The 13154-nt window shown below is 43.4% G+C and overlaps 1 protein-coding gene across 1 annotated transcript; it reads left to right on the top strand.

The window, feature by feature from the left end:
- Window positions 1-2940: 2940 nt before the first annotated feature.
- slc3a2a (solute carrier family 3 member 2a) lies at window positions 2941-9005 on the top strand. Its single transcript, XM_079295220.1, has 11 exons — window positions 2941-3067; window positions 4008-4223; window positions 4311-4495; window positions 5363-5536; window positions 5666-5760; window positions 6676-6812; window positions 7146-7255; window positions 7413-7615; window positions 7711-7788; window positions 7895-8114; window positions 8208-9005. Exons 2-11 carry the CDS (start codon window positions 4027-4029, stop codon window positions 8345-8347), a joined length of 1539 nt encoding a protein of 512 aa, XP_079151346.1. The 5' UTR covers window positions 2941-3067; window positions 4008-4026; the 3' UTR covers window positions 8348-9005.
- Window positions 9006-13154: the final 4149 nt, after the last annotated feature.

Here is a 13154-nt window from a genome sequence, read left to right as displayed (position 1 = left end):
CCCTGTGTGTGTATTCATGTGTGTGTATTCATGTGTGTGTGTGTCCCTCCAGCACTGCAGACAGTACATTTGTTCCAGATCAAAACAGGGGCCAGCAGGCCACACTAAAAGTTGAACTCTTAGGGATTTTAGAGTAGTTCACTACTCATATTTTCGATTGTTCATCCCCACGACATTGTTGTGTTTGTCTCAGTTAACATTCCACAGGCCTGCATTGGAAGTGTAATCTAAAACTGCGTATCAAGCCACGTTTGTGTTAAGAATTTGGTCAAATTCCACTTTTAATACTATAAAATAACGACTTACTTATTCAATCTGCTTGTGTAAAACCACATACAACAAAATAAATAAATGTAACTGATATCTGCAATAAGCTGTTGTGTCTTCATGAAACTGCGACCCTGAACCACCAGTGTGCTGTAATGCACAGTAATCCCCCTGCTGCCTACCAAACTATGCAGAAACCATGCCCTCCTTTCCCCTCTCTCTCTCTCTCTCTCTCTCTCTCTCTCTCTCTCTCTCTCTCTCTCTCTCTCTCTCTCTCTCTGTCTCTCTTGCTGATGGCTTTAGGGATACTGTCCCCTCCTCCACTGCCAAATGCACAAACAAAGCACACTGGCTTTGCAGTAGAACAAGTCTTGGAGTGAATTGTAAGAGACGTGAAGACTCAACGAGACTCGGACAACATGTGGGAAAAGAAGGTTTTGCCACAGCTAAGTGTTGTGTTTCCTTAAATAATCATGGCCATGTTGTTACAAATTTTGTTCCGAGTTTTGTAACACCCCCAACTCACAAACATGTTTTCACATCCTTACCCCGGCCTCGCTCTCTGTCTGTCCTTTCTCTTCTTTCTTCTGGTCCCTCCTCCTTGTTTCCTGAGTCACTGCTCTGTCTCTTCTGCTTTCCTTGTATTTTTTCCCTCAAATCTCCAACTCTTTAACATGAATGTCAATCCAAACATTGCTTCTTTAATCGTCTTTAGTCGATGAAAGCAGATAAGTTAGGGGGGGAAAAGAGAAGGGATGATTAATGACATAGAAACAGAGAGTGTCCCTTGACTGTTCCTTCCTCCACCATCCTCCCTGGATCAACAGCACAGCGTGTTCATATCAGCCTGCAGTCAACATCTCTATTACTACCTCACTTTGCCAAACACACATGCTCATACAGGCCGAGCTAAAAACAGAAACAGATGGTGTGTGATTGCGTCTGTTTGAGGAGAGAGCTACGATATAATAAGATAGAGCTTCCACACACATGTTTTGGACCAATTTTTACTTCTGGGCTATATTCAAATGGTCATAACATGATGTATTTTCTAAGTTTCCAGTTCTAAATTTTGGAGGAACTGCGAGTGGCATCATGTTGTTACAATAAATGAGGTTAAATGGAGGGTTATGACAGCCGGTTATGACAGGTTTAAATGTCACAGGTCCATAAAGAGACACACAGCAGCACATAAACCCCCACTGAAGAAGATTTTATCCCAGGCCCAAATATAGATAAATATGGTTTTCTGTGAATTTTGTTTGCAAGTTTTTTTGTCATACAAGATCATTTCATACACAACCCTTCAAGGCAATAGGATGGAGACTGAACACAAACACAGAGGTGCACAAAACAAGCACACACAATGCAAACATACATGAGAGCAAAGTGGTGGAGCGTGCTCCTGAAGGTACCCGTCACATAAAGACGTTTACTCACAAGAGTTTGAAAATATGACCGTCTCAATATTTACAACAGATGGACCTCACCGGAATATGAGCATTATCAACACAAGGCTTATGTTTCTTTCTCATCATGAACCATGTGGCATTTTGGCATTTTGATTGGCTCTCAGGTTGCTGACTGAGATAAACAAAATATCAACTGCAGTGCATACTGCAACCTGTACAAAATTGGCCTGGAACATACCGCGGCGCTTTATGTACATGACATAGAGGATCTGTGGATGCTTTTCAAGTCTGCTGTTTATGAAGGTCAGCGACAGCTGGGAAAGGCCTGAGAGCACAAAACAAAACAAAAGGAAATGAAACCATCAGCAATGTCAACAACAACCTGATGTCTGATTTCCATCAAATGCTCCAAAATCAATCGCTTCTAATGCTAATCATCCAATGCAAATATTTTACAACACACATGTAACAGTAAAATAAACCTTTTAAGAAAAAAATGGAAGGCCATGCAAATCCTATTCATTCTAGAAGGGATTTTTTACTTTATTGTCGTATTGGTTATCACACTAGTGAGAGCACGATCATATCAGACTGAATAGATTACGCAGGGAGTGAGCAGATGAAGTCTGTGTGTTGAAACTGAAGGAGGGAATGGGTGGGAAGTAGAAGGGGGAACAGAGTGGCACTCTCCACTACTCAAAAGAAGAAAGGCCTCAGAATGAGCCCCATGCAGTATCAACCCATTAATCAGTCGGTCCTCAGCGTGGCTTATGCAACTGATTATATTATCTTCAGGAAACGTTTGCATAACCAAACTGAATCATAAACACATTTAGTTTGTCAGTACTTGCTTAATTACTTTCCACATTAACACACACCTCCATGTCATCTCCATTAGCTCTTATAGTCTGAGGACAATGGTACTTCAGCCTAAAATGAAAACATACAAAGAGACAAACAGAAAAGTTCTGCTCTGTTTCACTTGCAAACTGGGACGAGGGCTGAAACCGTGTAAAGAATACATGGAAGTGGGTTTTGTATAGAACAAAACAGTGCACGTTTGACAGAAACGTGGTCCAAATAAGGGGTCGAATATGTTGGAGGCCTGGTATTAAAATGAATTCAAGGAGCATGGGATTATGTCTGTGTGTGAGAGAGAGAGAGAGAGAGAGAGAGAGAGAGAGAGAGAGAGAGAGAGAGAGAGAGAGAGAGAGAGAGAGAGAGAGAGCGAGAGAGAGATTATTGGGTCGTCCCCCGGTAGGCGGAGAAACCAGGGCAGCTACAAATACCGAGCAGCCTCTCTCCCGCTACATTATCAGAGACCATAGGATTAACGCCTGAAAAAGACAAGGAAAACACGGACGGCTTTTACGTTGCTTTTTAAACAGGTAATGTTGAATCTAACGTTATTTTGCGGCCACATAACAAACTCAACGCGGTGTAATTATAATGTCACTATAATGCCTTGTGTACCAGTTGATGACGTCGCGATGGGCTTGATTTCATCATCTTTATAGACGGTTATAGTATATCGTTTTTGGGGAGGCCGTTGATTGGGTCATATCATTTTTTACTTGAATCAGCCGTTGACTTCGATGCACAATTTGGGCAGACATTTCAGTCAAACAAATATTGAAACGTTCACGTTCCTGGAACAAAACAGCGGCCAACTATACTTCCGGTGTTTCGGCTTATCCAGTGACCCTGTTAACTGGAGACTCTCAGCCGAACAAAACCTTCTCATCTTTGGTCAGTCTTTGGTCTAAAACATACCGGATACCTTTTTTAAAGAAACGAGTCCACTCGCGTTTGAAACGTCGCTTGTTGTTTTATGTGTTGAAACAGGAAGTGGCCCTTTCTTTAGAAATATTAAAGTTATTAAATACACATAATCGTTTTTGGAGCCTGTTTTGGCTAAACACGCGTCATGTAGAACTCTGTAGCATTTTAAAAAGTAAATACATAACTCCTTTTCTGTCAAACATTGCAACTTATTTTTTTAATGTAGCTAGCTAAAGCACACATTTAATAAATGATGCAATCCCGTTTTATTGTGACAGTTTCCTTTGATATGCCGCTGTTAGTTTATTGCTGACGGTTGCTCTTTCGTCACTCAACTATCGGACATGTGACTCGTGACAAACCTTTTCATGAGTTGTCTGCCCATTTTAATTTTTGTTAGAGCAACAATATAATAATGTAAATACAGGTCACTTGCTCTAAAAACGGAGCTAACATTAACTGAAATAAAGTCTATCTATTAACATATTTCTCCCCTCCTCCCCTTCTGTTATCCACCCCGCTGCACACCTCCCCATCTCTAAAAAGAAATCCTCTTGATCCCACCATGAGTAAGGACTCTGAGGTCGACATGAAGGACGTGGAGCTCAATGAGCTGGACCCGGAGAAGCATCCCATGACGGGCGAGGTCCAGGCCGCAGGAGGGGAGAAGAACGGCAGCGTCAAGCTGAAGGTCCCAGTGGACAATGTTACATTCACCGGCCTGTCCAAGGAGGAGCTGATGAAGGTGGCTGGCACCCCAGGGTAAGAAGAGTTGCTATGAACACCTTTTTATATAAACATCAAAAACAGGGTCATTGTAACTTTTTCTTTCTTTCTTTCTGTGTCTAGGTGGGTGCGAACCCGTTGGGTGTTTCTCGTCCTGTTCTGGCTGGGCTGGTTGGGCATGCTGGCTGGAGCCATAGTGATCATAGTCCAGGCCCCTCGCTGCAAACCCATCCCTGAGATGAACTGGTGGAACGAAGGGCCGCTGTACCAGATCGATGATCTTGAAGCTTTCTCTGATGGACTTGCAGGTAGAATACTTTTGTGTTTTCAGGGTTAATCTCAGACTTTTAATGGCTAAGGCCTTTCTTGCTGTTCTTTTTTTTTTTTTTTTTTTTTGCTCCTCCCTATTCCCAAAATGGATGTGAGATTCTCTTCACAGCGTGGTCTGGCCTGTGATAACACACACTTATTCACACGGGAGGGATCTTGTGACAAGGTCATGTGTTTCCTGAATTCTGCGTGGCCTGTTTCAGCTGGCCAGATGCCGAACTGCTGACAAGGCCCGACAACAAGTGACTCAAGGTCTAACGGGCCTAAAAAGTCTACGAGTCGTTTCTTTCATATCTCTCCTGCTCAGATTTAAGGTCAAAGTTGAGCAACCCGACACATTTATTTTCCCCAGTGGTTTGCAGAATCAGATAGAAGTAGAAATGTAACTTTAATTTCAGGCTTTTAGTTTTTTTTCCAAATGCCGCTTAACTCAGCAGTCACGATTATAAGCCTTCATTTTCCAATTTAGCTTTTAACCATATATGTTTTTACGAGGCGGACGGGTTATACTGCTGCTCTTAAAGTGAATTACTCGGGAGCACTCAGGTTTCCAACAGGCCTTGGGCAGAATTCCAACAACCGCACGTGACTTGGTGGTGCTTACATAACAGACTTCCTTGTGCTCAGACTCGACATGGCCGGGGGGGGGGCACTCGCATGCCTTGAGTCAATACCAAGCAAAAAGAGCAGTATTTATTTACCTAAATGTCTCTCCAGCCGTTTGCCCTCGCCCCCCCCCCCCTTCTGATCCTGCAACCTTTCACACATAAACTCTCTGTTGTCTTTTCCCTGATTGTGAACTCCACTCTGACTCTACCTCCCCCGTGTCTCCGTTTGTCTCTAAGGCGTTGAGGGAAAGCTGGACGAAATCAACAAGCTCAAGGTGAAAGGCCTGGTTCTGGGCCCTCTTCACACCGGCCAGGCCGACAAACCGGATGCCCTGGATCTTCAACTGATCGACCCGACCCAGGGAAAAGAGGAAGCCCTGGTCGCTGTGCTGGAAAAGGCCCACAAGAAGGGTAGGTCTTCATACAATTCGTATCAGGGTTTTTTTGTCACAGTAAGAGTAGGATGGTTGATGGTGTTTTAGACTGCTTAATCAGCCCAGATGGTGTTTTCTCACTGTTTCTGTTTACTTCTCCTCTCAGGCATTTATGTGGTGCTTGACCTGACTCCAAACTACCAAGGAGCTTCTTCCTGGTTTGGATCTGGTGATGTTGATAACGTGATGGAGAAAGTCATGGTAGGACGCACACATTTATCTTCTGTGATCCTTTCTTCACTCACTAACTTTTAATCGTGTTAAAGTGAGTCCATGTCATCAAGCTGACCCTGAAGCCCCTACAGTCCGTCTATAAGCAGGCTATCAAGGTACTTGACATCAAGCCCAGACACTACCACATTTGCAACATCTTGCCCAAATACCATCTTCTGTGTTGGGATAGTCTTGTCAAATTCCATAACAGCTGCTTAACCTTTAAAATTCTTAATGGCCTTGCACCTCCCCCGTTGAGCACTTTCATAACACAAAAGACCAATAGCAGACTAACCAGAGCAACAGCTCGCGGGGACCTAGTGGTCCCAGGCAGGAGAAGCAAGTTCAGCCAGCTATCATACTCTGTCACAGCTTCCGTCACCTGGAACACTCTCCCATCACACATAAGACAGAGCACCACATACAGGTTCTTCACACACAACCTCAAAGCCTGGCTCATTAACAACCAGGTGTGTCAGCACTAACAGTCTCATGCCTGCCATGTCCGTATGTAGCCTGCCTGTCTGCCTGTCTGCCTGTCTGCCTGTCTGCCTGTCTGCCTGTCTGCCTGTCTGTCTGTCTGTCTATCTGTCTGTCTGCCTGCCTGCTTGTCTGTCATGTTTGATCCTGTGTCTGCAGGATTGTATTGCACAGCTCTGTTTGCTTGTTTTTGTGTTGTTGTCTTTTTAAACAGTTTTTAAATGTTTAAATGTTTTTAGCGGCTTCTAACACCGTGCCCAGGGACAACGGTTGAAAATTAGCTTTTTTAGCTAACACTGTCACATTTACAGTCATGTTTTTATTAATGTGTGCTGTCGATTAATGTGAACTGTCCCTGTACAAATAAAATCTTAATAATAAAAAAAAAGCTGTTGTGGCTAACGCGCTCGTCTTCTCTTCCAGGCCGCCGCCGAGTATTGGCTGAATTTAGATGTCGATGGCATCAAGGTATCTGACCTCACCGTTGCCACCAGCTCTGTTGATTGGTCCAAGCTGCAGTCTGCCGTCCAGATCAACGGCACCGACAACCCCAGGAAGAGGTAACTGTGGCGGAGGTTTTCTCACTCTCTTTTGTTCTGCTTACGTAGACGATCTGTGAGAGAAGGTGGAGATTAAAAGCATTCCAGTGCTGCGGGGAGCTGTGGGTGGGGTCAGAGAGATCAAAGAGAAAGGCTCTCTCTCTCTTTCACACTTTCTCATGGCGAAGCGACACCTTGTGGAGGGTTTGAGGAATGACTTCAATCGACTTTTCAAAAAAAACGAGGGCGTATTCCAAGATGCGGATCGGAATTCTATGCTACTCCTAGAACAACCTATTGTACTTTTCAAAGGCTAAAAACCAGTGTAATTACACCACCTTCTCTTTCCCCCAGGCTGCTGATGGGTGTGGTTGAAGGTATTTCGGCTGACGCGGTGTCTCAGCTCGTCAACACGACTGGTGTCGATCTGGTTCTGTCTGACCTGCTCAGCACCAAAACTGGAGGTAGGCTGAAGTGCCTTCGTCATACTTTCATGCGTGTCGGGTGAACGCGGTAGCATAATATTCTGGACACAACGCATCCATTATTCATTTTTACTTCATCTCTCCTTATTCTGTGGTTTTATTGATCTTTCTGTTTTTTTTCCTCCTGTCTGTGCAGGTGTGGAGCGCATCATGGCCATGGACATGCTCAACTCTCAGCAGAGAAGCCTCGGCTGGGGTCTGGGCGCCGCCCAACGCGACCAGCTGTCCAAACAGGCGACGACTCCGGGCCTGATCCGCCTCTACCAGCTGCTGCTGTTCACCATGCCCGGAACCCCAGTGTTTACCTACGGGGATGAGATCGGCCTCCAGGCAGCAGACGTAAGCCGCAAAAACCCATTTTTCAAATGTTTCAGTGACCTGACAGCTGTCCCAGGTTGTAACCGGTGTCTCTCCCCTCTTTGTTTCCTCATCAGGGTGCCGGATCGCCCAAGATGGTTTGGGACATAGAGAAGGAACTTGCTGAAGGAGCTGCTGTCAACGAAACAGAGGAGGTACGAGTGTGTTCACAGCGACTGTTGGCGTAGAAAAGGAGTCTTTGACAAAATAAAGATTTCAGTGTTTTTAAAACATTTCCCCCCTTAATCCTCACATTTACAGGCTGAGCGGACGGAGCGCGTCGCCGTAAGGAATTGGTTCAAAGACCTCAGCGAACTGCGAGGAAAGGAGCGCTCCCTCCTCCACGGAGACTACTACTCTCTCTTCTCCTCCACCTCCTCCCTCTCTTTCCTGCGAGTGTGGGACCAGAGCGAGAGATACATCACGGCTGTCAACTGGGGCTCGGCGTCCGAGCTGCTCGCACTCAAACTGGCACCCACGGGCAAGTTCACCAGAAAGATCTAGCGTCCCGGGCCAGTGACGCTCATTAGCAGCAGTTGGTTGTTTTTTAACACCGTGATCTTTGTTCCTGCAGAAGGACTGGAGCTGCCAGAGAAGGCCACGGTGAAGCTGTCGACTGATGCGGACCTGAAGGTAGACTCCACGATCAGCCTGGACAAAATCACCCTGAAACCCGGAGAGGCCATCCTGCTGCAGTTCCCCTATACAGGCTAAAGATGGAGCCAAAGTATAAGGAACGCTACCTACAGATTAGACTTGTTTAAAAAAAGAAACTGCAGTCTGTCCTAATCCTTAGGAATAAGGTGGCATATTCAAAAGACACAGGATTTTTAGAAAACCTTTTTAATAGAAAGGACTGTTCAGGTTATTTAGTCCGAAAATAACTTAATTGGGTCGAATTTTAAACCTGCCATACAAATACAGACTGTTGGCCAGTACAAGCTCCGTTCAATTCTTTTTGTTTTCAAAATGTTTAAAACACCATTTCATTTTTTTTTGTTCACTGTTGTGTTTTGTGCGAGGAAAAGACCGCAGCCAACTCAGACACACTCGTGTTCATTTGTGATCTTTTATTGTTGACTATCTGCATTGTCCAAAATATGTGAAAGAAATTCCATTTTTTTTATTTTTTTTTATTCGATGGGCTTTAGCAGTCCTCCTCTTTGTTTTTATTTGTCAGAACTTTTAAGATTCTGTTTGAGTGAAAATCTTGACTTTCTTTCATGGACTTTCTTTTAAGTTAACTCTGAACGTGTGTGTCGACTCTGTTTGAAGTCTTCTGAGAGTTTTAGTAAACAAAATAGTTGCGAATGCCATCAAGTCCGTCAGGTGAACTGAATTCGAAATGAATAAACGGAAAGTTCTGTCCCGACTCCTGCGCACTCGTGTTTCTGTGTGTGACAACATTCCTCTGAGAGTGGGTTCTGTGTTTAAGGATGCTTCTTTTTTTTTTTTTTCGTGCCAAAGATAATATCAGATGAGACGTTCTCGGTACGTACAGGTGTCTAAGTGTGTCACAGATGTTAACAGAGGAAGCGCGTCTATATTTAATCAACGTGTTATCGGCTGATTATACTTGACTAAAATGTACGCTGTGCACATACCTACGGGTTTCTCTAAATGGGTCATACACTGTCTTTAAGTGACTACAGTCATACACCTCCATCCTTATGTCACGTTTCAGAAATGGCAGAGAAGATGTGTTGCTGTTTAACACTAAGCGACATCACCGCTTGTTTCACAGTGGTCCCTGAGACCGCTCTGGTTAATATAGTGATCTATAGAAGAAGAAAAACCTTCCTGTGTTAAGATGAAGCAGCGTTGACAAAATCAGGAAGAAATATCAGACACAAATCTATCCTCTCTGTGCGTACTTCCCAATTGCGTTTTGTATATGAATACTTTATCTTGTGAATAAAAGGTGGAATTCACCAGTAAACCTGCCATCTTTCCTCAACAGTATTGCTTGAGTTTAGCTTTAGTTGTTGGGTTCATATAGAGTAGCCTTCCATTACACACTGTCTAAAGATGTCACCAAGAGAAACACTGTAAAGCATCACGGTTTTATCGCAATCAACCAACAGTCTGTTTTGCTTTTTACGTTGTCTGGCATTCTTTGCTTGACCTGATTTTACAGTTTTACATCAGAAAAACGCCAGATTATGATCAAACGATTCCTTTTCGTCCTGTATGAGTCCAGCCTGACGTCTTTGGCATGCTGTCGACATAAAACAGCAAAGTCTGACTTCATTCAGCCGAGGGAAAAGCAATCAAGTACATTTACTGAAGTACAATTTGAAGGTACCTACACTGCTCTTCAGAGAGTACTATACTCATGTTTTTATCTGGCAGCTGCAGTTATTTGGTACATTATAATTTTTAGTTACGAACCAGCTTTTGAGATGCACTGTTTTTATTTAAACAACCCGACAGAATATAAAGTAGGTAAAACTAGCTCCACCTCGACCACCGAAAACATTGAATTGTCGAGTCACACATTCAGCAGTGAAATATCCAAATACATCACTCTGAAAGGGGCATTTCTGCCTAATGAGTACTTTTAATTACGATACTGTATTTATGTATGTCATTTATATCATTTTATTTTTCTATGGATTCTTTTGGTTGTGAAAATGTGTTTGTTTAATCTTTAAAGGTGTCTTGTAATGTGTCTTGTAACCTCATGTCGGATGGGCAAAATGTTTGACCCGCATGAAATATACAAATCAGCAAACTGTAATCTAACTTTAAAAGTGTATTCATGAAATGCTGACATCTTATGCTGTCTCTTTTCCATTTAGAAAGTGTTCATTCTCTGAACCGGTTTCATTTACACCGCCACGGTAATCTACAGTAAACCTGTCAATTTCCCATTCAAAAATCCAAAAACCATCCTTTTGATGAAAATGTCAAACAGTCCCTTTAACAGCTGAAAGTCACATCAACTCTCAGGGTCTCGGCCCAATACGGAGCCGCCGTGGTGCTGTGGTCTCACAGGGGAGGTTTGAAGTTGATGATACCGGGAATCAGAGCCCGTCTCGGCACCTCTCTGCTCACCCCACGCCGCTGCGAAACCCAACCACCGTCTCATCCACCGCCATGCACACTCATGACTGACTCTCAGTCTGAGTCTGACACACACACACACACACACACATTCACCGTTTACATCACAGTGACATGAAGCTACATGACCTTTCATCAGCTTTCATGGAGCGCTGCATCGACCCAAACGTTGCTTCACACTGAAATACAGCAGTGTAATCTGCTCCAACCTGACACTTTAAAATGGAAATCCCTGTGAGTGAAAGGAAGATACTGTACATTCAGAAAGCACATCACTCCTCTCAATATACGGACGTTAACTTCACCATATATACCGCCAGATCTTAGCATGAAGCGTATAAAAATACTTCTTTCTACAGCTCATTTTGGTAAGCTTCATATTGATGTTTTGAGTGTTTCAAGTTGTACCTTGTTTTTAAACTTCTAGCCCTCTCCTCTACCACAACGCTGGAGAAGCAGGAATGCTCTGATGGACAAACTTGAGCATTTTAGAAAAAGTTAGTGTTTTTTCTCCAATACGTTTGTATGATCATTTTCATTTTCCATCAGACGGCTCTTAGAAGATCAGTCCAGAGTGGCGACTGGCTGTGTTCTCCTCTCCTGAACGTATGAAGTCTTCAGTTGATTTTCTGTTTCTTTAGAGGACAACACTCTTACGTTCATCTCGTGTTATTGTGGGTTCAACGTGTTCTGTGTTCTGTTGAACTGTGTACAGTTTCATAATGCTTGAACAATATCTGGTCTCGGATTAGCTTTGTGGTTATTTTGTTAAACCCAAATGAATTGAGGAACATATTAAATATAAGCATAAAACTGAAACAGCATAATTAACATCTTTATTTGGACACAAGGACTTGTTTCAGAACAAGTCCTCAAGATCAAACGAAGCAAGTAACGCAAGAAACTCATCCTCACAGCAATTGTTCAACATTTTGTGGTAAATTCTCATTTGCTTCCTTGTCGACAAGTAAGATGAGAGCTGAAAGCCCTCTCACCGCGAGGCTATAGCTTCCCGCTTGTTAGCTTAGCATAAAGACTTTAGCTATCCTAATCAATGGTTCCTTCTGTCCAAACATCTGTCCAATCCAAACATCCACATGCTTACTTATTCTCCGACTTTGGAGCCGAAGCTGAAGGTATTTCTGAACTTAACATGCTTTTCTTGCTGTGACGTGGATGAGAAGCTTAGCATGAGAAGATGACATCTTCAGCACAAAGACTGGATACAGTTTAACAGCTCGCATGGCTCCGTCCAAAGGTAACACAATGTGCCTATCAGTTTGCTTGTGGACGGAGCCAGGTTAGTTGTTATTCCCTACTTATAGTCTTTATGCTAAGCTAACCCGCCTGCTTACTGTAGCTACATATTTATATATATATATATATATTACTGTATTAGCTACCATGAAAGTTGTATTGATCTTCTCATCTAACTCTCAGCAAGGAATCAAATACATTTTCAGTTTCCCTCCAAAACTAGGACAGGACTCCACAACAACAGTGTCCGAGACTGCAAATGTTCACTTTACTTTCCAAGTTTTCAAAATGATGTGCTGGTTATGAGCAGTGTCCTGTGTGTGTGTGTGTGTGTGTGTGTGTGTGTGTGTGTGTCAGTCTGACATTAGGATGTGTGTGTGTGTGTGTGTGTGTGTGTGTGTATGTGTGTGTGTGTGTGTGTGTGTGTGTGTTGCCCTTTAAATACAAACAGACCAAAAGAGACCATAAGAAAAAATGAGGGATAAGAGGGGAGAAAATGAAACGCTCAAACTGAAAGTGTGTGTATATGTGCATGTACTGTGTGTGTGTGTGTGTGCGTGTGTGTGTGTGTGCGTGTGTGTGAGTGTGAGGTTGAAGCCGCACACAAGGGTGTTTTTCTATTGTTTCCAGCATCACTATGACACAGCTTGTAACACACTCACGCACACATACACACACACACACGCACATGCACGCACACACACACACACACACACACACACACTGCCATTATGACAAAGTGGATGAGCGGCTGAAAGATCAACTGAAAGAGCGACAGTGGCCGACCATCTCTGGTGAAACTACATCTCTCTCTCTTTCTCTTTCTCTTGTTCGCCGTCTCTCTCTCTCTCTCTCCTCCCCCTTTCTCACACACATGTCAACCTACCAGCAGACCACACACACACACACATGCACCTCACTGCCACGGGCACATCTCTCATCGTAATGACAACTTAACAGGTAAGAAGACTCTTTCTCCTTACTTTCCTTCTCCTGTTTCAGCCCACTATGAGGCAGGAGCTGTTTGATTTAGCATAGAGACCGTTTAACCCAACATTAGCACCATTAGCATTATCTCACACTACTAAAACACACTTAGTTCTCATCATTTAACAGTTACTTTTATCCGAGGGAGCCATTTAAAACAAAAAAACACCTTCGGCAGTGAAATTTAAAAAACCACAGGTGCATAATGTGC

The sequence above is a fragment of the Melanostigma gelatinosum genome, assembly GCF_949748355.1.
Source record: "Melanostigma gelatinosum genome assembly, chromosome: 23".
Taxonomy (NCBI): Eukaryota; Metazoa; Chordata; class Actinopteri; order Perciformes; family Zoarcidae; genus Melanostigma; species Melanostigma gelatinosum.
Note: the sequence above shows the minus strand (reverse complement) of the source record. Positions and strands in the feature narration are given on the sequence as shown.